Here is a 27,774-nt window from a genome sequence, read left to right as displayed (position 1 = left end):
TAGCCTAGTCAAAAGCGCCCTCTCCCACATGAGGATCACCTTGTTCAGTGCCCCAGCTTAGCCACACCCTTGGCAAGTTTCCGCAGCAAACCCACCAGCTCAGGTTGACAGGGAGATCTTCCCCCTTTTCTGTCTGCCCTCCGTTTGACTCTGCGCTCTGTATTTTGATTGTACTCTGTATTATTGTGCTTGTATTCTGTTGTTTTACTCCCTGTATTCCTTGCATTGTTGTGCCCTTGATTCCTCCGCCCGTTCTGCACTCTCGTTTCCCGCTGCTGCATCCCCTACGGCCCCGCCCCCCGCCCATTCGTCCCGCTCCCGTCTCCTCCTCCCTCCCACCTCCTGTTCTTATGGTGGCCGCGCCGCTGGCGCACCTAAGGCAAGCCCTGCTTCCAGGCCACACCGAAGCGAACCCATGGACCCTTCTCCTGCCGGAACTGCCGCTACACCAGCATCCAAACCACCACCACGCCCACTGGGGTAGGACGCAACAGCCTGCGATGCCTTCTACTCAACACTGGCTCCACCCGCAAACACGCCATCGAACTCTGGGACCTACTCGACTCCACCTCCCCAGACGTCGCCTTCCTGACGGACACCTGGATGAACCCCTCCTCGGCACCCGAAATCACCATAGCCATCCCGGACGGCTACAAGATCACCCGCAGGGACCGCACCAACGGAACAGGAGGAGGAATTGCCATCATCCACAGAAATACCCTCAAAATCTCGACCAGCACCGAAGACAAGCTTATCACCTCCAAACACCTGCACTTCCAGATCCACACCGACCCCAACACCACCCTCAGATGAACCTTCATCTACAGACCACCCGGCCCCCGGCAACAGTTCAGCGACACCATCGCTGACTTCGTCAGCACGCATGCCCTTGCATCCACAGACTACATCCTCCTTTGGAGACCTGAACTACCACCTCGAGAACACCAACGACAGCAACTCCACCACCCTACTCAACAACCTCGCCAACCTCGGACTCAAACAGCTCGTCACGACTCCCACCCACTCCGCCGGACACACACTTGACCCCATCTTCTCAGCCAGCAACCACGTCACCTTCAGCTACACCACCGAACTCCACTGGACTGATCATAGCTGCGTCCACTTCACCTTCGAGAAGCGCACCACGCACCACCGCACACAACGAACCCCCCACCGCAGCTGGAGCAAAGTCACCGAAGACCAGCTAGTCACCACCCTCGCCCGAAACCCACCAACGGACACTACCAACACCGACTCCACCGCCCGCAAACTCAGGCTATGGATCGACGACTGCGCCACCACTCTCGCCATGATCAAGAAACCCTCGAACAGACGCACCGACAGAAAAGCCATCTGGTTCACTGCCGACCTCCAGGCCTCCAAGCAGGCCTGCCGTAAGCTTGAGAAGAAGTGGCACCACGAACAGACACCAGACAGCAACACAGCTTACAAGAGCGCCATCTGCAGACACCAGCAACTCATCCGTACCGCCAAAAGGACCTCCTTCAAAGAGCGCATTGACAACAACGCACACAACAGCAAAGAGCTCTTCAACATCGTGAAGGAACTCTCCAACCCCAGCTCTAACTCCAACGAATTCCCGCCATCACAAGACCTCTGCGACTGCCTAGCCACCATCTTCCACCACAAGATCGCAGACATCCATGACAGCTTTAGCAACCAGGTCCCCGGGACAGACACAGACACCTCAGACACACCGCCCCCAGCCACATCAACAACGACTCCCTTCTCTCCTGGACCGACGTCAACGACAAAGACACCATCAAAATCATGAACACCATCCACTCCGGCTCACCACCCGACCCCTGCCCGCACCACATCTTCAACAAAGCAAGCTCCACCATCGCACCCCTTCTCCCCAAGATCATCAACAGCTCCTTCGAGACCGCCACCTTCCCAGAGAGCTGGAAGTATGCTGAGATCAACGCCCTACTGAAGAAACCCAAAGCTGACCCCAAGGACCCCAAGATCTTCCGGCCCATCTCCCTCCACCCGTTCCCGGCGAAAGTCATAGAGAAGATCGTCAACAGGCAGCTGACCTCCTTCCTCGAAAAGAACAACATCCTGCACCCATCCCGATCCAGATTTTGCAGCAACCACAGCACTGAAACAGCCCTCATCACCGCAACCGACGACATCAGGGCCATGATGGACAACGGAGAAACTGCAGCCCTCATCCCCCTGGACCTCTCGGCCGCCTTCGACACCGTCTGCCACCACACCCTCGGCACACGCCTCCACCACGGAGGGATCCGCGACAAAGCACTTGACTGGACCACCTACTTCCTCACCGGCAGAACCCAGAGTGTCCACCTCCCCCCATTCTGCTCCAAAGACACCAAGATCATCTGCGGCGTACCCCAAGGATCATCCCTCAGCCCGACACTCTTCAACATCTACATGGCACCGCTCACCAACATCGCCAGATCACGCGACCTCAACATCGTCTCATACGCCAACTACACCCAGCTGATCCTCTCCCTCATCAAGGCCGCCACCAAATCCAACCTCCACGAAGGAATGAAGGCCATCGCCGAATGGATGACGATCAGCCGCCTGAAACTGAACTAGATCAAGACGGAGGTCCTCATCATCAGATCCACCCCCTCGCCTGGGACGACTCATGGTGGCCGGCCGCAGTGGGGGCTGCACCGACGCCCACTAGCCACACACGCAACCTGGGAGTCATCCTGGACTCTGCACTGTCAATGACCGAGCAAGTGAACGCTGTCTCCTCCTCCTGCTTCAGCACCCTCTGCATGCTCCGCAAGATCTACAGATGGATCCCCACCGGTACCAGAAGGACAGTCACCCAGGTCCTCGTCAGCAGCAGACTGGACTACGGCAAAGCTCTCTACGCAGCAAACTCCAAAAACGACTACAACGCATACAAAGCGCCTCTGCACGCCTCATCCTTGACATCCCCCGCCACAGCCATATCTCAGCCCACCTTAAAGACCTTCACTGGCTCCCTGTCAACAAAAGGATCACCTTCAAGCTCCTCACCCACGCTCACAAAGCTCTACACAACACCGGACCAGCGTACCTCAACGAACGACTCACCTTCTACACCCCGAACCGCCAGCTTAGCTCCGCTGACCTGGCCGTCGCCACCATCCCCCGCATCCGTCGGGCGACCGTCGGTGGCAGATCGTTCTCCCACCTCGCCGCTAAATCCTGGAACACCTCCCCATCCGCCTACGACAGACCCAGAACCTGTTGGCCTTCAGGAGACTCCTCAAGATCCGGCTGTTCGAGCAGTAGGAGCACCCCCGCCCCCCAGTGCCTTGAGACCCTCACAGGTGAGTTGTGCACTCTACAAATGTTTGATTGATTGATTGTCACGTTTATTCTATTAAGAAAGGCAGTCCATATCTTTTCATAATTAGGTATGGTGTTTTGTACACAGGCTGTGAACCTTTCAATTGCATGGATATTCCAGATTTTTGTTCACCACATGCTCAGAGTCTGTGTGGTTGGTACTCGCCAATGCTGCATCATCACGAGGCGGAAAACCAAAAGCAATGAGGTGAGTAATCTGGTCATCGGGAGGGAGAGTGGAAACAATCCTTTATCATCAGTCAAACCCAGTGGAGACGGTTGCATGGGGAGGGTTATATTAGTGATTTCCTTTATAACCCCCATCACTCAGGCCCAGTGTCTTGTGGTAGTGGGCACTCCCACCACATGGGCATGTATGTCCCTCTCGCTCCGCAACCCCTCCACCATGTGTAGGGGACATTTATCATTGCTTTGAGGGGGACACCAAGTGTGGCCAGACCTTCCCCAGACGACGCTCAGTGATTTTTGCGAAGGTTTTTACATAAACTTTTCATTAGTGCAATCAAACGATATGAACCGAAAAGCTGGGGGTCCATTTCTGGCTTGAGTATTAAAGTGAAGAATAATGCCACCATCTAGAGGGGTCACGTCTTGAATGTCCAAGAGCAAGTTGAAGACTTTCACCAGGTGGAGCACCAGCAGATCAGGGAAAGCTTTGTAGAAGAAAAAATTTAGGAACCCAGATTGGCCAGGAGACTTTTTATTCGGTAATGATTTAATGGCAAGCAGGTAGCTCACTGAGTGGTCCTTCAAGTGTGCTTGATCAAAGACGTTGTGTCTCTGTTAGGAAGTTCAGCAGCATATTGCCATTCTTTAATTTTCCACCTCTACCCATTTTGATGTCAAGAACCGAGAAAGGTAATTTCAGTGCACTTTAACAAAGAGGACTGGCCCCTTACTTCAGGAAACCTTACGGGACTCCAGCTTAGAGACTTTCTCCGTAGGTTCTAGTCCTGGATAAACAACATTTCTATCAATTTACAGCCAAACGGGTAGACGGTGAAGTAGGCGATCTTTGACAGCCCCTTCCTTCCCTTCCGAGGGACCAAACAATCTTAACAGTGATGGGTTCCAGCGCTCTCTGCCCCCACAGTAGGCTGGTACGAGGCAGCTGTAAGATTTTCTTTCTGTCTCGGAAGGAATCATATAATTTTTGCCTCTTTTTTTTCCCCGGCCGCTGCTCTGGAAATGGGAGTGTATTTTTTGCGGGTAGAGAAGGGTGGAATTTGGGAGTCCACTTAGTCTGCCCCCTGGTGAACATGGACATGGATTCCTTGTTGCCCTGCCACCATCCTTTTGTGTAGGCATGTGGGCGCTTAGGTTATTTTTTATTGTTTTATGAATTTGTGGGTGAACGGTCATGTTTTTCAATTGTTGTCCAACTTGTATATAATGACTAAAACCTGCCTTCACCCGCCTACAGCTAGGATGCAAACATTTGTTTAAAGGTTCTGGTATTCTTTTTTTCTAAAAGGAAGATGCAAATAAAAAACTTTTGTGGAATCGTGGATTACTGCTTCTTTATTCAACTGACAATATTTAATGCACTTTCTGAACAGATTTCTTTGAAAATTACAAAATTTAAGGGATAACTATTTATCCTAACTCTGCTTACCACATTAGACTCTTGACTTCCTTTTGTTTAGGTTCGTGCTATACCAATACTAAATACATAATACATACACTTTATGTTACAACTGGTTTCCCTCCTTCCTGCTGTCTTCCAAGCCCTTACTATCTTTGTCCATACATATTTTAAGTAAAAACCGAATCATTCTGAAAGAGGGGCAACATTCTTGCAAAACATTATGATATTCAAACACACGATCAAACAAATAACACACAAAAATGAATGTGTCCTGAAGCAGGACGGCGAGTCACTCTGTATAAAATAAGTATTCCAACACCATAACATCTGCCATTTTTTCCACTACCTCTTCATTGATTGAAAGCTTGTATGTGTGGGTAAGTGGACGGGAGGCAAAAAGGTCAGTGGTGCTACTAGTGACTCATCCATGCACTCAGTCACTCATCCATCAACAGTGACAGATTCTTGCATTCAGCCACTCAACAGACCTCATATACCGAATTGCCAATCAATGCACTTAGATTATGCAATAAAGCCAGACTTTGGCTACACTCTGATTATAACCAGGAATGAGGTGCGTATGTGTACTGAGCTAGAACCCACTTCCTGTTGATGGAATCTAGATCCCATGAAATCGATACGTACCATGAATGTGATCTGCCCTGAATGCATTTTGGAAGGGGATGTTAATACGGTTTATCGACTACCACTTTATGTTTATTCCCAGCGAACAGCAGGTTCGTCAGCTAACTAAAACCAGTACGTCCAACTTAGTGCCTTTACGAATGCTGTTTTTCTAATTGCCGGCGGAAAGGCAGAACGGATGATTGCAAAGTGTTTTGAGGCTTTTACGGCTCAACTTTCCAAGTGAGATGAAAGAGAGAGATCTTAGGGCAAAGAAAAGCAGTAGGAAATGCACTTGGAGAGCATGTATTACAGTGCTGGATTTACTGCTACTTCCAGCTCTTTCACCAGCATTCAGTACTCTAGACCACCACTCATTCTTCAGATCCTCAACTCAACAATGGGAATAGAAGTAGCTGTTCTGATATGGTTTAAATTGTTCCTCTCTTAAAGACCCTAATGGCCATTAATTCAGATTGGCCTAATTTCCAGTGGAAAGTGGTATTGCTCAATGCTCAGGCATTTCAATTGATTCCATACATTGAACTCCAGGCCACAATTTTTCAAGATAAAGATATCCTCATTCATCAGTATGCTGATGAATCTCAGCTTTGCCTTTCAGTGCCGGGCCCATCCAGGTTAACAAATCTCAAGTATTCTATGATAGAATAGCTAACTCGATATCATTCTCTCTCGCACTCTCCGGCAGTGCCCATCCCTTGATCCATGTGTGAAATCACTCCACTTCACCATAGACCAATACCTCTTTCTAAATGACTACATCACTGATCTGACAAAATGTGTTTCTTCCCAACTGCATCCACTCCGGAAGCTGAAATACTCCATTCCTCACACTGACTTCAGCTCAGTCATAGAGACTCGTATTACTTAATTCTCTGTATTAAGGAAGGCCTATCCTCCTAGATCTTCGAAAATATTCTGCTGCACCTCTTTGAGCTATCCTACATGTAGCTGGCAGGCTAGTTACAGGATCAAAAGAATCTGATCATATTCCCCCATACTAAGAAATATTCATGAGCTTCCACTTGAAGCTTCAATTGAATTCTAGATAGTGTGCATTAAACACAAAATGATACACACCAAACTCCACGCCCATCTAAAGATCAAACTCCAATGCACAGAAGGTCAAAAGGGAACTAGTTGTAGAAACAGTCCAATGGTTGAAATTCCCAAAAACAAAAAATAATCCAAGACATCTAAGTAGGCCTTCTCTTTCCTACCTCTGAGACTGTAGAACTTCATCCGAGACTATATCATTCACAAATTATCTCAAACCTCAGTCTTCAGACTTTAGCTCATTAATTAATATCCCCACCCCGCCAAGTCAACTCATCCACAATAATCCAATTCTCATGTAAATCAGTCATATGCCACTGTCATCTGTAAAACTTACCTCTGTCTTTTACTGCACCTCTATTTATTTTCCACTGGAAGGCATATTTTCTGGATACCACTGATTATCAGTTTTGACAACTATGCTATCTGAAAATAAGGTCTTGTCCTACATTGTCGCCGCCTCCAACATATATTTGTCCTTTAGATTGATTCCCAGAGTTGTGAGTTGTTAGGATACTCATGGTTACAGCAGAGATGATCTACATCTGTTGCAACCATTTCTGGTGACGCTTTTGAGTTTGGCTTTCACATGTAGAACGCTGCATTTCCTGAGACATGCGCTTTAGCATTCAGCTGGGGCTTGTAAAGAGGAATACTATGGGAATGTGACATAAATAATAAATATGGATGCTCTGCATTATGTGGACTATGAATGAGGTGAATAATGTTTTTTTGATGACGTTTCTGTTTGTTTTTTTGTCTGCTTCTACAACATTTTTCTGTTTTTTGAGATATGATTATACATAATTTGGGCCAAATTGTCTTCGGTTTTAGATGCACGGGTACACAAGCACTTCAGCGAAGATGTGAGTCACTAGAGTAACGAGATATTTTGTTCTTTCCCACCAGCATTTTGCAGAGACACTGGGAATCCAGGCCGGAGAAGCAGGCTTGTTTATAAATGGTCTGCAAATTGACTTGGATATTCAAAATCTTTTCAGGTAAGGACTGCATTGCATTGTTAAATAATGCCCTCCATAGAATTATGTGGTGCACGTGCACATTTACAATAAATCAAAAGTCCCATGCAATCACGCTTCACAGCACGTCTTGTGTCCTAAGATTCAAGATTAATCAAGACGTGCTGTTATGTGCATATACTAGAGTAGTTTGCCTTCATCTGGTTTCAGATGGGCAGTCCCGCTTTTCGACTTCATTTAAATCCATGCTGGACAGGCCTTTTATTCCACCAGGCATTTCCCTGGTGGGCCGCTTGGAGCCCTTGGGGGCCGGTTTTAATCAATCGGGCCGCCCCTGTCATTTCCCCCAGCTCCCTGAGGTTAATTGCAGCAGGCACGGGAAGACTCCAAGAGAGAGTGAAAGAGAGGGAGGGAGGCAGGCGGAAAAGTAGCGAGAAACCCATCAGAGAGAGAGAGAGGTGTCGGAATTTCGAGTAATGGGTTTATCGCACCTTGTAATTATCAGGAGTAATAAACTCCGCACCTCCACATTAGTCGCCAGTTCAATTTCAGAAAGTCACCCCTGGAAAAATGCCCCACAGTTCCTTGGAAATGAGGGACGCTGAATGCCGCGTGTCACGCCCTGTTTCTGAGTCTGGATTCTGGATTTGAGCTTTCTAAGGACAATGGAGCCTATGCATCAACAATGCCATTTGCGATTCCTTATTAGCGAAAAATAAGGAATCGCTAATAAGGAATAGCAAAAGGCTATGCATGTAGGAATCGCTATTCAAATAGCGATTCCTTAATATTCCTTATTACCGAATCGGTAATACCGAATCGGTAATAAGGAATACCTACCCATTCATTCCTATGGGCTTGGAGGCCCATAGGAATGAATGTAAAGCCAGTCTGTATTAGCGATTCGGTATTACCGAATCGCTAATAGCGGGAGCACTTTCAAGGGTGCCAGGGTGTCAAAAGGACACCCTGTCGCACCCCTGAAAATGATATGTGCACATATGTTGCACACACACATGCTCTAAGGGCATGTGTGTGCGCAACATGAAACTTTGAAAAATGCACAAAAGTGCATTTTTCAAAGTTTTTGCAAATTACCATGCAGTTCATCTTCATGGTAATTTGCTCCCCCTATTTGCGAAATCGGTAATTTTTTAACTTTGATGCATTGCATTTAAGGAATCTCACTTTGGGATTCCTTAAATGCAATCGCTATTTAAGGAATCGGTATTTAAGGAATCCCTATTTAAAGAATCGCTATTTAAGGATTCCTTAAATAGCGATTTCTGCTTTTGGGTTGATGCATTGGGATTGGGTATTTTTTACTTAATACCGGGAGCTATTACCGAATCGGTATTTTACCGACTGGATTTTGGGTTGATGCATGAGGCTGTTAATAAATACCTGCCTCACTCCACGGTGTTTGTACCATGTCCCAGAAATACTTTTATTTTACCCCACACCGGCCATTTGCGATCGGTGCGTGTAGAATGGGCAGTTTTTAGAGCAGAGTGTTATCTCGATATGACATTTACTGTGGTTGAAAACGACTGCAACCAATATGTTCAGCGTTACTACCGGGGCATGTGTAATTTTATTTACTGGCTAACCTGGAGGCTGAAGTACACAGTATTTCCTTAAAATTTAAATTGGGAGGCTCACTGTAAGCTAAGGATGGAAGGATGTGCGTAGCAATGAGGTACTGCTAAGCCTCGATATGTAAAAGCCCCATTTTGTAACTATTTGGTCTTTTTTTTTTTTTTTAGGTAGGCAGTGTTGCAAATTCATAAAACTCTTGATTGCTGATGGGGAAATTAGAACTGCACAGGAAGCATTGTTATTTCTATGCACAACACTCAGTTTTAAAAGCTCATTTACCGTCTTTTTTAATTTAGATTTTCAAAACATGAAACAGATTATTGTGTAGATCCATTTCCATCACCTCCATGGAGGTTTAGGTTATTGTTAACTTGGTTATTATATCATAAACCATTGATACTGCAGGTCATAGTAAAGCGAGAAAACATTTCGAGTAAATTATAGCATTCAGATTTTTAAATGAGATTGGAGTGAAGTTTATATTAGCCCATCACCACATTGTAGTGTAAAGGCAGTGTGGTTTCTGGATGTGGCCCTAAGTCAAACAAAGGCTACATGGTAATGAACTATTTCGCTTTTCTGTACTTCATAAATATTGATTAAGTGCTTTGCGTGTTTGCTTATTGTTGGCCTGTGTTTTTCCCACCAGTATTTTAGAAACACTGAAAACGGAGGGCAAGGGGATGCATGGCCTTCATGACCTGGGAATCCAAGGCGATGACCTCAGCAAGCTCATTCGATTGCAAGTACACCCTGCAGAGGAGAGTTACGCCTTAGACATTCGCCACTCTTCCATATGTGTGAGTACCTATTGTTGGCACCCTGTTTTATTCCCCTTCATCTTCACAGTCTATCATGAGGAGAATCAACATTGAGCCTCTTATTAGTGCTGAGGGTATTCACATTTTAGCTTCTAATATAAGTGGCTTTGAACCATAACTACCTCCCTGAATAGTTTCATCCCAGGATTGGGCTCAATTATATCAGAGCAGATGTCTTCAACTCAAGATGCAATGTCTCCTTTGACTAATGGTCCTGATGTTCTCGCACACTTTATGCGGGACCGATTAAAAAGGTTTTGTCCTAGGTAAACAGAGTCCATTAACAAAGTTTGACCTGGGCATAAGTTGAGGTATAAGTCATAATGGTTAGAGAAAGAAAGGCGGGAATGATGTGATGTGGTGTGGAGAAGTGTGTGGATTGAAGGGGAATGCATGCTCAAATACTAATCTCTCCAGATGGCTTGATCAGCTGACACAGTGTAAGATTCACACGCTCTCTTAGCACCTCAGATGCTAGGTGTGGAAAAGACCATTGAAGAAACTGAATGCCAGATCAGAATACAGAATCTGCTGGGCGGCCCACATTAGCAGAAAGTGCAAATGGTTACCCAGAAACATAAAGAAGAGAACCGCTTTATTCGAAATCTTTAATCTGTTGTAGACGCACTGGAGAAAGAACAAGTGGGCAGTAAGCAGATTACTTTCTGGGCACCAGAGGTAGGGCCACATGTCATCTTGCACTTTATGGCCGGGCACCCCTGTTTTTTAATGCAAGCCTGTGGGTAGTCTTATTTACAGCACACAGTGTTGTACCACAAATCAATTTACAACATTCTTCTTAGGTTCCAATTACAGTTCAGTCAAATTCAGCTGTATATAGCCATGTGAAGGTACTTCCGCATATTACACAAACATGGGAAAATTGTATCTAAACATTGTGGTTTGTTCCAACTTCCCTGCCAATAATTTGTAGAACTTCAATAAACATGAACAGAACCCCCCCCCCCCTTAGTCCCGTCCCTTGGAGCACCATGGTTCATAACTTTATGATCACCCTCATTGTGGTCTGCGACCTTTGCTAGCACCTTGACCCCTCCCGACCTGGGCTAGTAGTACTCACATTGCTCTGGGCAGTGTTTCCCTGCTCAGCTTGTTGGGAGGCCTGATCTTGGGCCCCCTGGAGGTCTGTTATCATAGAATTCCACGCCATCTGATCATCTTCTGCTTTGTCATCTTTTCTCACAAATTTCATCCTAATTAACTAAGCCATTGCCCACTCCTTCATGTCTCTCAGCCAATCTGTGTGTGTCGGTGGTTGGTGTTGCATCCAACGTATAACTAATCGTAGTTTAGCTAATACCAATCCCAGATTCACAACTTTCCTACTCAGGGCCTTATTTTTGGGTTTTGGTAGTAGGCCTAATAGCACCTGTCTGATCTCCCGTGGTATAGTCCACCCTGCTGCCTCCCCCAGACGTGTCAAAACTGGGGCACTGCCAAATCATGTGTAAAAAGTCCACTTCCCCAGCAGCACACCTGTGGCAGGTGTCTTTGCGGTGTGGATATATCGCATGAAGGGTGCGCGGGGTTAAATACACCTGATGAATGACATTGTAGTGAAGTAGTTTAAATCTTGCGTTAGCATTAACCTTATGCACCCCTCCATGTACCTTCCTCCATTCCACCTCTGTCAGAGGCGTGTGCACTATTGAGTCCCATTTGTGTTGTAATCCTAACGGCTCCTGTGAAATGTCGTCTTGTAACGCTTGGTAGAGGTGAGAGACGAGGCGCCTTCCCTGTGCCATGTATAGCATTGTCACTAGTATATTAGTGTGAGGGGGCTCGGAGGGAAAAGTCGGCCACAACTCCTGAGCAATAGTGGAGATTTTTGCATATTGAAGGAACTGTCCTGTCCCCAGCCCAAACTCGGTTTGTGCGTTTTCTTGCGTTATGAATTGTCCCTCCCTACAAAGGTCTGCCATAAGTAGACAACCCCCCTCCTTCCAGCGTCGGATCGGCATGGAATCGGCAATCGCATCGAAGGGTCGGACCTCCCACAGAGGCATGTCCGGCGCGTATGGATCGTGCCGGACCATCCCCAGAACCGCACTTTCCCACATTTTAGCTACATGACGTATTATATACGGGTAGCCTTCGGGGACCGCTCCTCCCATCATCAATAGCCCTGCAAGTGTATTCCGTTGGTATGTCCCAGCCAGAAGGGATTTTTCCCAATTATCGTCGTCATGGAGCCAGTGAACTGCAAACTGGAGCTGGGAGGCCATATAATACATTTCTAGCCTTGGAACTTCAAGTCCCCCCATCTCCCAAGTTCTCTGCAATGTCTATAAACTCACTCGCCTAAGTTTCCTGCCCCATAATAGGTCTCCAAGCAAAACTTCTAACGTATGAAAGTAGGATCGCGGAATCATGAAAAAGGAGTGCTGCAGTGTATAGAGGCAGCACGGTAGTATAATCATTTTAATGATCGCTATTTGCCCCATTAGCGAAAGCGGCAAATCTGCCCAAAAGCGAATGGAGTCCCTCAGACCCTCCACCACCCGGTTGATATTAACTCGATGAAAGGTGTTGGCGGAATCCGCTAGATAGATCCCCACGTATCTTGTCCCCTCTTCCGTCCATGGTGTGGCCAGGGGTGGCCTTGATTCCAGGGTAGCCACCGCCTTCTTGCCCATAGATATCAATTTAGGTTTAGCGGGGTTGACACGCAATCCCGAGATATTGCGAAACGTACTCATTTCAGCTACAAGTAGTGGGACCGTGTGCTCTGGTCGTCTCAAATAAACCAACTTGTCATCAGCATATAGTGATACCACATGGTTAGTAGTCCCCAACGGTACACCCCAGGGATCCATAACTGTTCTCAGCCATATAGCCATGGGTTCCATAGAAATGTCAAATAGTAACAGTGATAGTGGGCATCCCTGCCGGGTGCCTCGCTTTAATACTATAGATCTCAACACTGTTTTGCCCACCCGGACTCTGGCCGTGTGGGCCGCATAAAGTAAATGACTCCACCGCAGGTATTGCGCACCCACTCCCATCCTTTTCAGTACGTGCCACTTATACGGCCATTCCACTGAGTTGAATGCTTGTGCGCTATCTAGTGACGCGATCGCAGCGTCAGACTTCAGGAGAGCAGGAGCATGCCACACGTGCGCAAGCCGTCTTAAATTATAGGTCGTGTTCCGCCCAGGTATAAACCCTGACTGATCGGGGTGAAACAAGCGTTTCATTATTGGGAGAAGGCGCTCAGCCAGGATACCACTCAATAGTTTGACGTTGATGTTCAGCAGCGATATCGGCCTATAGGAAACTGGTAAATCAGGGTCTTTATCCTTTTTAAGGATCATGACGACAAGTGCCTCACTCATGGTAGGTGGGAGCTTATACCTGTCCAGTGCCTCGTTGTAGACCTCCAGTAGTCTATCCACCAAGAGTGGTCAGAAGCACCTATAGAACTTCGCACGCAGGCCATCGGAGCCCGCAATTTTGGCTGGCTTGAGGTGGCCTATAGCACCTTGCACTTCTTCTTTAGTAATCGGGGTGCCCAGAGCTTCCTGCTCTTCCCTTGTAAGCTGAGGCAGCCCCAGCGCATCCAAGTAACTTTCCATTATCCCCAAATCTGGGTCATAGCGCTTAGTGTATACTTGTTTCTAGTGAGTCTCTAGAGCCTCTGTGATAGCATGTTGTGTGTATACTAGGGCCCCGGTCTCATCCCTCATCTGTAATATCTGAGTATCAGAGATTTCTTGTTTAACTAACTGTAGCAGGAGCTTTCCTGTCCTATCACCCTCCCTATACAATTGTTGCCGATACGTTGTGTATTCTTTTCTAACCTACGAGGTCCGTCATAAGTGCTTCCTTGGCCTCGGTCTACTCTTTCAAATTTTGTGGGGCTGTACTAATCTCAGCCTCTAGTTTCCCCAGTTTAGACTCGTGTTGAGCTACATCCCTTTCCAACTGCGTTCGAACTCCAAACGTGGTCTTTATACAAATGCCTCGGATCACCACCTTCATGGCTTCCCACTCCATGGCGCGGCTCGAGGCCGAGCCCCAATTGTCCTGAAAGTAGTTGCCTAGCTGTGTGGAAATTGTGGCCTTAAAGGGCGGGTTCGTGAGTGCCTCGGTGTTAAGCCGCCAGAGGAGTATGTCGGGTCTCGCTCTTCTGGTCCCCAATTCCAATAGGACCTGGGCATGGTCCGAGAGGTATCTTGGCTGGTATGTGATCCCTCCCACACTCCAACCCAAATCTGAGGACAGTAACCAGTGATCCAGCCTACTGGAAGGCTGTGTGGCCGGTGTATAGCACGAAAAGTCTCTCACTGTGGGGTGGCGCTCCCTCCATATATCTCACAATCTTAGCCCCTGTTTAGTCCCTGGAGTGCTGTGGTCATTTTTGGCTTGGTGTGTAACTTTGGAGGGTCCCTATCTAGGGTGCCGTCTAGTACACAGTTCATGTCCCCGGCCAATAGTATTGGAGCTCTCAGGTGGAGGCCATCGCAAAGAGATCCCCAAAAAAGGAGGCATTGTCATCCTTTGGAGCATACACATTAATTATACAGATTTCTGACCCATCTAGTCTCCCATGTAAAATAACATATCTCCCATTGGGAGCCGCAACATGGTGTAAGCGCTGAAGCGGAACCCCTGGTGCTATCCATAAAAGGGCCCCTCATGCAAAGCCGGAGTAGGAGGTGACGTAGATTTGTCCCCTCCATCGTTTCTTCAAACATTTGATAGAATCTCCCCAAACGTGTCTCCTGGAGACATGCCACGGCCACCTTATATCTTTTCAAATAAGCAAATATTTGCCTACGTTTTTCAAGAGTGCCGATGCCTCGCATGTTCCATTTAATTAGTTTACTCATGGTGGCTGCCCCAGTACATTTCGCTTGTCGCTCCATCTCACATGATTTAAGTGGTCACATAGAAAGGTGATCATTACCCACAAAGGATACAGTACAGTATTTCCTCTTGACTGAGCTCTACAAAGAACGGTCTGGTAATGTTCAAATAAAACTACCCCAACTTTCCTCATCCCTGGGCAATATCACATTCCCCAACCCTTGCCATGTGTAGCCTGGTGTAGGTATGTAGGTGTCGCCCTACTCCCAACTGTAACACCCAAACTTATGCATGTTTCTGGTCCAGGGAAGGCATGGCTTGGCAGTTCGGGCTGGACTGTTCCCATGAGGCACAGGGTCAGACTGATTTGCATATGGCCATGTCTGAACTGGGGTGGCAGAGTGGGCTAAAGAACGGTGATGGATCAAACCCAGATCTGTTGACTGGGTGTGAGTGTTTTATTGGTTCTGATGCTTCGTCCATCACCACCCCCTTTTGTACCGCTTTGTTCGCCATAAGTTGGCAGGGTATGCTCAGACGTGAGTCCCTTGCTCACTTTGCCACTGGATTCAAGCAAGCCTGGCTGAAGACGGCTGAAATGCCAGAAACCGGTCCAGGGAAGGCATGGCTTGGCAGTTCGGGCTGGACTGTTCCCATGAGGCACAGGGTCAGACTGATTTGCATATGGCCATGTCTGAACTGGGGTGGTAGAGTGGGCTAAAGAACGGTGATGGATCAAACCCAGATCTGTTGACTGGGTGTGAGTGTTTGATTGGTTCTGATGCTTCGTCCATCACCACCCCCTTTTGTACCGCTTTGTTCGCCATAAGTTGGCAGGGTATGCTCAGACGTGAGTCCCTTGCTCACTTTGCCACTGGATTCAAGCAAGCCTGGCTGAAGCCGGCTGAAACGCCAGAAACTGGTCCTAGGAAGATTGTTTCCGGTCCAGGGAAGGCATGGCTTGGCAGTTCGGGCTGGACATGAGGCACAGGGTCAGACTGATTTGCATATGGCCATGTCTGAACTGGGGTGGCAGAGTGGGCTAAAGAACGGTGATGGATCAAACCTAGATCTGTTGACTGGGTGTGAGTCTTTGATTGGTTCTGATGCTTCGTCCATCACCACCCCCTTTTGTAACACCCAAACTTATAACCTTAAAAGGGTAGAAAACAAAGAAATGCTGTTATCTTTCCTTTCCCACCATTCCCCATTGAAGTAAGTGGTTGGTTGCCTATCGAGGTGTGAGGACACGCCTCCAACTCCAGCGACAGGCATCAGTCTTTAGGGGGGAAGCGCAAGCCCCCGCAATCAGTTGCAGAACAGCGATAAACTCTATAATATGCAGATATCTCCTCCCCTTTCCCCAATAGTTCAGTCTTAACTAGTATGCAGCATACATATGCCATGGGATTTCAAGCAGTTCAAATACTCTGACAGAGTCCCCTCTCAAACATCTGTATCGTCGCTCACATTATTGCTTGACGGATGCCCCGGTGACGATTGTCAGGAGTCTCGCACAATGTCCAATGCCTGCAAAGTGCCATCTGAGCAGACCCTGATTCTGATAGGGCTATGTCTCTTAGCGGCATCCAGCGACTGCCCTCGACGCCGGCGACCTCTAGACTGACTGCAAGTTTCAGGCTTCTTTGGCGTCATCGTGGAGGGAACCACACAGGACCCCAGTGAACCTCTTGCATCCAACCAGTCCATTGCTTCTCCCGCTGAGAAAAAGAATAACGTTTTGCCACCGTACTCCACCCGTAGCTTCGCCGAAAAAAATAGACTGTATCGAAGGTTCAGGTCTCTCATACGGTGCTTCACGGCTACAAAGGTTGCCTTTGCTCCTGCACCCTCTGCGTATAATCCGGGTAGATTGAGATTTGGTGCCCCTCATAATGCAGCTGGCCTTTGTTGCGAGACAACTGCAACAGTAAGTCCCGATCTTGAAAATTAAGAAAGGGGGTGATTATAGCCCTGGGAGGCTTCCCTGGCTTTGGAGGGGGGATCAGCGCCCGGTGCGCTCTTTCCACTGCAAAGAAATGTGAGGGTTTTGTTGGAGCTAAAATGCTGATCAGCCATTTCTCCAGGAACAGCTCTGTTGATGGGCCTTCCGCTTTCTCAGGGAATCCGATAAAGCGGAGATTATTTTGCTGTGACTGCTCTTCAGCGTCCTCGGACTGTGCATCCAGTCGTACCAGTTTCTGCTGCAAACTGATCACTGTGTCCTTGAGCGCGTGCACCTCCGTTTGGAGCGTACCCACATTCTGCTTGGTGATGGTCACTAGTTCTGTGAGCTTCTGCAGGTCACAACCAAGCAGATTTAAGTCAACAGCCACGGAGTCAATCCTGGTACTCAATTCATCCCGCATGGCGTGGATAGCCGTTAGTACCTCCGCTATGGATGGAGGACGATCAGCATTCTGTGCTGTTGGCTCCAGGTCCGTGGGTAGCATTGACACTGGACCCCCGTGTTCCAGTGGTAACGGCTGGGCATAATTGGAAATCTTGTTGGTCTGGGCTGTTTTGTTCGCTTTATCCCTGACCATGGTTGATGTGCAGCTGAGCGACAGCAGCAAGGAAGGCCCCAAGCTTATGACGGCAGCAGTCGACGATGATGGACATATTACTCGTGGTGAGCCAACCAGTTATAATACCACTAGTGCGCAGTGCAAGATGTTATCTGTGGCATGAGTAGTGGTTTCCGTTGGTAATTACTGCTGGTGGGTGAGGGGTATACCAAACATATGTCCCAAACACCCTTAGGGACTCCAGTTATTAGCTTAGGGTGTTTATGGCCAGCCACAGTTCTTCTCCCTTCCGTAGCAAGGCTGTCAGCAGTTCCAGGAGGTTCATGTGCCCAAAGCAGTATTAATGTTCAGTAGCAGGCGGCCCCACACTCCCAATAGGTTAGCTGCAGTAAAATGTTCAGCAGGATATTCTTCTCTGGTTGAGAAGACGCAGCCGAGATATTCCGCCAACCGGCACACCTGGTATCACGCCCGTGGTCCCGGGCTGAAGGATATGGTTTTAGGCCTCTGATGCCACAGCCCAGTGTGGACCGCCTCACTGCTCCCCTCACGAGCGGGCCGGGTCTCGGGAACCCAGTCCTCCTCCAGCAGGGTCCGGAGCCTCAAGAAAGTGCCACACAGCAGTCAGGACGCCAGGCGTGAGCGGCCCGCTCCTCCCAGGCGTCCTAGCACAGCGCTCCTCAGCTTGCATTACAGCAGCCAGGAGAAGGGACACCCCCGGTTCTTTCAGTGACCGCCGCAGGGCAGGACCACGCAGTTCACCTTCTGCGCCGCCCACCACCGGTGTCCGTCAGCAGTAGTCCACCAGCTGCAGCTTGTAGTCTGCCTCCAGGCGATCGATAGCGGGTCAGGCCTATGGCGCGGTCACGCCGGCCCCCACGCTGGGTCCACACGATGTCTGCCCAGGTCCAGCCGCCGCAGTCAGAGACCCTCCGCAACTCCCGGCACCACAGGTCAGTGCTCCAGCGACGCGCTCCAGGAGAGAGAAAGGGGAGACTCGTAATATGCGGGCAGTAGTGGGTCGTTTATCACCGTCAGGATGCTTACAGGATACGGAGATAGAGGGAGCTCTCAGAAAGTGCGACTACTCCTCCATCTTGCTTAGCCACGCCCCCCCTGTGGGTGTCTCTTTTATGTTGGGTATCCTCCTTACCAAACTTCCTGTTGTCTCTGACCTGTACAGACTTCCCAAATCACACTCATGATCTGCTCACCTACCCAGCCGCCACCATGTCCAAGCATAAGTGTTTGAAGGAGTTACTTGCCTTTTAAGAGTCTGTGTCCGGGACTGGTCCGCGACTGTTCTTGCGCTACTCTAGTGTTATCTCTCTACATAGATGACATTAGAGTAACACAAGATCAGTTGGAAAAGAGGAGGAAGTGTGTCACTTGAACCAGCAGTTCAGAGGCTGGGCAGGCACGTTAGTGACACCTAACTGGGTGAGGCCTTAAAGTGCAAGACGACATGTGGCACAAACTCTGGAAGAGCTCCACAAGTTGGGTATTATTTCAATCCCCCCAAGGCAAAGGAAGTTTCCTTTGGTGAGTTATTAAAGCCTTTAGATCCATAGGGGCAGTATTTCTAGAGGGGGCAGACCAAAAAAGAAGTTTTCCACTGGTGGAACCAGCTATGTGCCAGTATGGTTACTGTTTTTGACTGCTCTGGCACATCTCTTTTCTTGGGTTAGACAGAGGCGTAAGAACCCAAAAACAGGCTCATGTATGCTTATTTATCAGGGCGGAAACAGCTGCCTAATCTCAGTGTGCCTTGATGTCTTAGGACGGACACAGGAGAAGGGTAGAAATCCTGGAACAAGTAATCTGCCAGCCCCCTTTTGGATCTACGGTATCCAGGATGGCGGCGAGAAACAAGGGCTCTTGGAGTGTTTAATGTTCCACAGTGTAGATTGCAGCACTGGAAGTGGAGATGAGCTGTTATTATAGTAGAGAGGAAGAGTCAGATTTGGGTCCTATGGTAATCAGTTAAGGAGTGGTGTGTTCTGCCATCCTGCGGGGCAGTAGCGCCTACCCTGGAAAGGGAGTAGACTGCATCAGATGGAGCAGAAGTGCTGCTCTGACAGAGGGCCATTAAATGGAATTTGTCCAGCATGAAAGCTGCTACGAAAGCTACGAAATTTGAGTGTAGTGGAAATTACCTCTTCAGACAGCTCTCAGATGAGAATTCAAGGAACTGGTCAGGGCAAACACTTCATCGGTCAGACCACTCTCTAGTACAAATCTTCACCTTGCTTTACCACATCAGCTGCCTCTGCAACAAGAAACATATTAAACAACTCGCAAACATTTCCCTCCACACACAGGACCTCCTTCAACAGATTGATTTCTAATGATCTATTCCTATGAAAACTGAAAAAGCTTCCCCTTCAGTCTTCAGCTTCAATCAGTTTACTCTCTTTCTATCCAGCAGAGCTCTGCAAAGGCAGAGACACTGAATCCACACTGATATTTACTTGTAATGATCTGAATTTGACAGTGAACAGAAACAGGACACAAGCACTATTCCTGATTGAGATCTCAGAAGATTTTTATGCTGGCCACCACCAGACATTACTACGGAGACTAAAAGAGCTCATCCCACACATAAGTATTCTGAAATAAATTTCCTCCTAGCTCCAAGCTAGGCAGAGTATTGTTTTACTACTCTATTATCCTCAACTTCTTTGACTACACACTATGGAGTTCCCTAAGCCTCAGTCAGTTCCTCACCATCTTCCCGCTTCTGTTATACCTTTACCTCACCCCTTTCCAGATTTTATAAGTTCCTTAATTGTAACTTGCTGCTGTTAATAAGATGACACACAGATAATACTGTGACTGAAAAATCCTAAGGATCTACAGTTGTCAAAACATGACCACTGTTTTTCTGCTGTTGATGATTCTTATTTATCTTAAACTGAACTCCAAAACCAAGATCCTGACTTGTGGACAATCCAGTAACTATCATCTTACAACCACTCGACGCATTTAGCTGTAGACTCCCATTAGCAACATTAAAGGAATTAGGAAATCTCAAGGTGATTGTGCATTGCAACCCATCCTTGAACCTTCAAGTGAATCAAGTCACAAGAAGTGGCATCTGTTCAATGTGACTACTCCGATGCATATTCCCACACCTAGGATACTGGCAGAAACTGTGGGCCATTATCACACTTGTGATTTTGAGTATGGAAAGCACAAATGACCTGTACCTCGAGGCACCACTCCATCTACTTTGCACATTCTGAAGAGCATAAAATGCTGCAGGAAGACAGTTCTACCTTTTTGTCGATGGGAATGCATCACTAGCACTTCGTGTTTCAGTGCCTACCCAAATCTCGTTTCTCTGCATTTAAGGCGTGCATCACTCACAGGGGCATCCAAAGTAAAGGCATGTTGTCCCTACACACCAATTCCAAAATACTCACAAAACAGACCAGTCTGCACTACACTAGCCCCTCACTACCATCCTATCCTAGAAGAAACACGTTGGTGGAACAAGGGGCATAGTACAGGAGGAAAAACTTTGGAACTTCCTAAAAAGCAAACCAGAAACACCATGTAAATACTAGGAAGGAAGTAAAAGCCTATCTTTTCTCTAACTAAGGAAGCCGAACTACTCTGACTTTGCTTGAAAAAACACTAATTAACCTCTGAGAGCAGTCCCAGGAAAGAAAATACATCTACAAGATTGATTTAAATAGGACATTTACTCTAGCTGACCAGTATATGCCATGAGCTACTATTATTTTTCTCCTGGGTTGTCCATATGTAGTATTTACACTGGCTGCCTGTAACCTTCCCAGTTTGGGGTTGCCTTTGGGTAGAAATCACAGAGCGTTATGGGCACACAAATGTAACCTCTGTATATGTGTAGTGCAGGCTTGGCATTTTTCCTCTGTCACTTCTGTATAGTCCGTAAAGAGCATTACATGCGGGAAACTATAACTTCTGCATACTTGTAACCACAGCTCCTAACTCCTGAGCTATTCTAGTTCATTATGAAGGTGAGATCTGTCCCATGCAGAAAGAGGGTTGTTGCCGGTCACTTCTGGGGGGACACATTACAACATTTATGAACTGCCTCTTTAGACCACTTGTGGTGGATACCTTTATATCTTGCATGCAGTGGGTTGCCACTATGTTTACTGGACGGGCCCTTTAGATAATTTCTATTGCCAGCTATAGCAAGTGCATGTCATCAATTTCTGCTCTATCAATTGCGCCATCTACCTAGTGTTTGTCCTCAAATCCCCTAATCCTGGGTGTGGAGTAACCCTTTAAAACTATTAATCTGGTCACCTGCAAGAAGCATAAGTCTATGTATCGCTCCTCCAGTACTTGGGAATGACACCTAATAAGAGTCCATTGTGATTGTGCCTCTCCTCTGTAGGAGTTCTCCTAGTTACTCTTGGAGGGCCTCCCAAAATGTAAATGTGCTTTTTATGGGTGACTGTAAACAGCTCAACACTGTGTGTTTCTTATTTATCTCTCTAGAGATTATATAGAACATTTGTCATGACTGCTGTACCCAGCAACTGACTGGGCTGCTCTGCTCCCACTCTGAGAGGATGGAAGGAGACACATAGTAACTCTAAAGAATCTGCCAGTGCAAAGTGTGTGCACCGTATCTCTCACTCGTCTCCTCCCCGTTACACTGTTATGTGCTGTGACCTACTACTGGTTAAGAGAACCACTCTGGCCACACATGAATGACACCAACATGCTTCCCAAATTGGCCAAACTGCAATTCAGCAGTCTTCCAATCAAGCTCCTACACATGTGTTTGGCATGCTACCCATCCGTCAGTACCCCTCCGCTCCTCACTAAGGGCCAAATTCACAGAACTAACTTAAGCCAAAATCCTAAAATTACTACCATTTTGGTATTCACAGAAGGCACTTACTTATTTTGGTATTCACAGTAGGCACTTACTCATTTTGCTATTCACAGAAGGCACTTACTCATTGATGAGTAAGAGCCTTCTGTGAGTACCAAAATGAGTAAGTGCACTTACTCATATTGGTATTTACTCATTTTGGTATTCACAGAAGGCACTTACTCATCAATGAGTAAGTGCCTTCTGTGAATACCAAACTGAGTAAATGGTAGTAAGTTTAGGTTTTGTCTTAAGTTAGTTCTGTGAATCGGGCCCCAGGGACATAAAGCATTACACAAATGCAACTGCATTAAAAAATGATTTAGTTGCATTGCAGTTGGTGGTAAGCAGAGAGCCATATTTGTAAAGCTGTTAATTTTCTTTGCCACTTATCATCCATGCTACAATCACATCTTCTCACCTAGGGTCACTTTAGTGATTTGCTAACTCCAGTCTTTTTAAGTACTATCCTTGATTCAGAGCTGTTTGCAATTTTATTGCTCTAAGTTGGGAGTGTAAAGTAGCTATATGTTACTGAGGTCTACGTAATGTTTAAATTCAATGGCAATCGTAGTGAAAGTGGTAGGACAACAAGATTTGTTGAACATTTTTAAACACTTCTTATTATGGTTCTACTTGTGAAGGCACCACATTTCATTATTTTATCAACGATTTGCAGGCTTTAGTGGAATCCAATTAACAAACAATCTACAGTGATAAATGGCATGTGTTCCCTTAATGAAATAACTATTGAAAAAGAAAGGAATCTCAAGAGAAATGCAAAACTGCATTCATATTGAAATGTGTACTGAAAATTATGAAATTTCAACTCACTTTAATTACTTGTTTATTTTTGGTACGAGGCCTGTCGGCTCCCTAATGTGCAGAGGAGTTGGTGCTGAAAATATATTTCATTTTTAGGATTCGTATGCAGTAGTAGTAGTTGTTGCCACTTAAGATGTGGTAATTATCAACATTAGTGTGGATTACAAAGAAGAAGCAGAAAATCTTCATCATATTGATGTACTATTTCTCACCTACCTTCACATAAATAGCATTAAGCAAATGTATGCGCTTGATGTGCCCTATTATTCCCCCCAAAAATTTACAATTCAGAGGAGCTCTTAGAAACAATATTAAAAGTCCAGCAGTGCCGCAACAAAAGCGTTTCTTGTCAATTTTCTGTAGGTCCCTGGAAGGGTCATAGTTACTACAGAAGTGGCTGTCAAAATGCTTGCCCAATCACCATGTTAGTAATTCAGATGATCCGGCAGTTGTCTCCAGGTCCTGAACCGTCAGATTCCCAGTCACCTTTCTCATTCCATCATTACTTGTGCAGCTGGGTTTTTCGGATAGCATACTTTCTTGTATCATGACGTTGTTGGGGTTAACAGTGTTCAGAGTCCATTTCCCCGGACATGCTACCCCTACTGATTCCAACTACCTCTGCAACCACCCTCCCCTGCTACCCCTCCCCTGCCTAGCGCCTTCCCCACCCCACTGGTGGTCTGGACAGCCACCAGGCACACAACCCGCGTATGCATGCGCTATGCAACATTTCCCCCAGTTATCCACTACACACCGATATCAGGTTCAGGACCATTACTGTTGTTACTTTTGTTATTGCTTTGACCAACTATGATCACTATCTTCATGTTTATCTTTTTTTCAGATGTCATATCCATACACTTTATCACTTCAGATTGTATCTTCTGCATGCTTTGCCAAACATGTGTAGCACTTGGCTCTAACAATACTGGACTGGAGATTAGTCCTATCCCCCTTTATGTTGCTTTTTCTATTTTCCTGTCTTTGGTATCCAAGCGCTGCCTTATGTTGTTGTATAACTGACGTTGAGCAAAGCATGGTACACAAAATGAAAACTCCAATAAAAATGTGTTTAAAAAGACTTATTGGTGAAAAGTTAAGAAACATTTCATTTGTCTCAGAGTTGAAAAAAGTAACTTTTAGTGGAAGACAAGATTTGCATAGCCCAAGACAGGTCTGAATACATGAGGATTATGAAGGTTTCTTACCACTATCATAGGTGTGGAGCAGAGTACCATGAATTTTGACCCCAAAAGGGATACCCATAAAGGAGAAGCCACGATGGTCAATGGAGGTTGGCCTCAGCAAAGTCATGTGCAAAAGACAAAAGACACACAATTGAGAGACGGAATGCAGAACAAATCAAAACATTCACCCCCAGTCAAGAGATCTGGGTTAAATCCATAATTCTTTTGCTCACCATGCCACCCCAGTTTAGACCTGGCCATATGCAAATCAGGCTTGACCCTGAGCCTCATGGGAACAGTCCAGCCCGAACTGCCAAGCCAGGTCCTCCCTGGACTGGAAACAAGCATCCTAGGACCTGTTTCGGGGTTTCACCCCTCTTCAGCCAGGATAGATTGATTCCAGTGGCACAGTGAGCCCGCGACCCAGGTCTGGGCATACCCGGCGCACTTAGGGCGAGAAAGCAAAAGACACACAATTGATGGACGGAATGCAGAACAAATCAAAACATTCACCCCCAGTCAGAGATCTGGGTTAAGCTGGGTTAAGATGCCATGTGCAACAGAAGCCACCCCAGCAGCTATATCTTCTGGTCAGAGGGAAGGCCCTGTTTTCTTCAAGTCTTTAGTAAAAGCCACAGAACCAGATGAAGAATCAATGCAATTAAATATTACTCAGAATCTATTAACTCAGGATAAAAAGTCAAGTAGAGGAAATCTAGAATTATGTCTTTAGAGTGGGTTAAAAGAACATTTTATAAGTTTATATCCCACTCGTCTGTCTCTTTCCCAAAAGCTGCAGCAAAGCTAGTAAACGTTTGTATTGTGTAGGGATAGAAACAAGTGATTCAAAGAATAAAACTCTGAGTCATCAAATGCTTATGGCATTATGCATTTATTATGAGAATTATCCTTTAAAAATTAGAATGATCAACTACGAGTTTTTATCGATTGTGGAGCCTCAAACATCTGTATGAATATTCATTGGACACAAGGCCATGAAGACAGTGGCAGCCGGCATGACTCCCTGGTGGGGGGTAGGTAGGGGGAGGTTAATATATATATTTTTTTAAGTACCTTACCGGGGCCCGCGCCGCCTCGGCTTCTGGCCAGGTCCCTCGTTTTCCCAACAGGAAGCAGCCACAGGCAGCCTCCCTCCCCTAAGCCAATCACAATGCTGCAATGGCAGCGATGTGATTGGTGGGGACAGCGCCCATCCGGGCACCTATGGGGAGGCCATTTTTTCAATGTAGGCTGCATGCGAAAATGGAGTGTGTCCATGACTGGTTTGGTCGGCCCCAAAGGGCCAACCAAACAGTCAGGGCCCACAGCATTGGGCAAACCACTCCTCCCCGACCCGCCCACCCGCCTGCCCCCGACCAGGCATACCCGTCCGCTTTCTCGCAGTGCGAGAAGCAGAAACATAAAATGGTATTTAAAATACCATTTCATGTTTCTGCTTCTCGAGCTGCGAGAAAGCAGTGGGGTGACACGCCTGCGCCCTAATGGAGGAGCCGCCCCTGCATGAAGATCCTCTTATTAGGAAATAATCTTCTGGTCCTGTATATAATGTGAATAAAGCTTTACTGGCTTCGGAACTAGTTGTGGATCAAACAGAATGTTTTTGCGAATGTGTAGTTTAGCTCATTATAAACATAGCAGTTTTCTTATAAAGTTAGAAGTTTTCATCAAATTGCAGCTAATCATTATATGATCATCTTGGAAATAATTTGGTTTGTGAAGGATAATCCTAATATAAAATGGTCAGCATAAAGATTGTTCCTAGTAACAGATTTTTGCGGTGAGCTTTGTATTCAGCACTGATGAGTGAGGAAAGAAAAAAATCCTGAACGAAATTGAACTCTGAACCTGCACCTCAAATTTCCACCCTTCCAAAAACTCAGCATGCATTTTTAGATATTTTTTTTTAGAATCGAGAGGAAAGGATCTACCACCACATCGATCATACAAATGATCAACTGAACTTGTTTCCCATTTCAGTAGTTGATATTCTTGTTCTCTACTCTAGAAGACTTTGCACTTAGAGAATAGCTCAATATAACGCTAAATAATGGTTTAATTGCCTCTTCTAAGTCTCCATCCGGGATTTCAATGTTTTTTTTTAACCTAATAATCAAGTTACAGTAAAATATCACTATCCTTTACCTCTCATATGAGATGTTCTAGAAGTGTTTTATGGAGTGAAGATTTTTACAAAGTTCGATATAAGAGGGACATATTTTTTATTACATATACGGGCTGGAGACAAGTGGTAGACCACTTTTAGACCAGCGTTAAGTCATTTCAGATATGAAGTAATGCCCTTCGGCCTTTGTAATCACCGTTCGTATTCCAGAGGTTCATGAATGCCATTTTTTCTACCCTCCTATAAACTATAGTTATATATTTGGAAAACATTCTGGTTTTCGCTAAAGATTCCACTCAATCATTCAGGGGTTTGTAAAGTGCGACTTCTCACCCGTGAGGGTCTCAAGGCGCTGGGTGGGATGCGGGGGCTGCTGGTCTTTCTGAGTGTGGAGGATCATTTGAAGATCCAGTTCTTGAGTCCTTCTTGAATTGGGTCAGCAACGTGGATCGCCTGAGGTGGAGGGGCAGAGTGTTCCAGGTCTTGGCAGCGAGGTAGGAGAAGGAACTTCTTCCGGTGCTGGTCTTGTGGATTCTGCGGACGAAGGGTACGGCACGATGGGCGGAACTGAGTTGTCTGGCGGGTTCGCGGAATGCGAGGTGGTGGTTCAGGTATGCTGGTCCTATGTTGTGGAGAGCTTTGTATGCATGTATGAGGAGCTTGAAGGTGATTCTCCCGTTGACCGAGAGCCAGTGAAGTTGTCTGAGGTGTTGCATGATGTGGCTGCGGCGGGAGATGTCGAGGACCACTCTGGCTGCAGAGTTTTGAAAGTTCTGTAGTTTCAGGAGTTGTTTCTGGGTGACGCCGGCATAGAGTGTGTTGCCGTAGTCGAGTCTGCTGGTGATGAGTGTGTGGGTGACAGTCTTTCTGGATTCTGTAGGGATCCATCTGATTGTCTTTTGAAGCAGGCAGAGTGTGTAGAAGCAGGCTGAGGAATCTGTGTTGATTTGGCGGTCCATTGAGAGCAATAAGTCCAGTATGATGCCAAGGTTGCGTGCGTGGTCCGTTGGGGTGGGAGGGGTCCCAGATCGGCATGCCACCAGGAGTCATCCCAGGCTGAAGGGGTGGGGCCCAAGATGAGTACTTCGGTCTTGTCCGATTTGAGCTTGAGGCAACTGCCTTTTATCCAGGTGGCGACAGCCTTCATTCCGCTGTGGAACTTGGTTCTGGCGGTTGTGGGTTCGTTGGTGAGGGAGAGGATCAGCTGGGTGTTGTCGGCATAGGAGATGATGTTGAGTCCGTGGCTTCTGACAAGAAGGTCTGCCAGGGGGGCCATGTAGACGGTGAAGAGGGTGGGGCTCAGGAAGGAACCCTGGATCACTCTGCAGCT

At 46.8% G+C, this 27,774-nt stretch overlaps 1 protein-coding gene across 2 annotated transcripts in view; it reads left to right on the top strand.

Annotated features, from left to right (window-relative positions):
* UGGT2 (UDP-glucose glycoprotein glucosyltransferase 2) overlaps positions 1-27,774 on the top strand; it is a 1,472,699-nt gene that overhangs the window by 542,513 nt on the left and 902,412 nt on the right. For both annotated transcript variants that reach the window (XM_085622547.1, XM_085622546.1), the window contains exons 11-12: positions 7,562-7,653; positions 9,881-10,031. In XM_085622547.1, the coding sequence (XP_085478673.1) occupies positions 7,562-7,653; positions 9,881-10,031 (243 nt within the window). The remainder of the gene's footprint in view (positions 1-7,561; positions 7,654-9,880; positions 10,032-27,774) is intronic.

This window comes from Triturus cristatus, chromosome 8, assembly GCF_964204655.1.
Source record: "Triturus cristatus chromosome 8, aTriCri1.1, whole genome shotgun sequence".
Classification (NCBI taxonomy): domain Eukaryota; kingdom Metazoa; phylum Chordata; class Amphibia; order Caudata; family Salamandridae; genus Triturus; species Triturus cristatus.
This window is presented reverse-complemented; position numbering and strand designations above follow the sequence as displayed.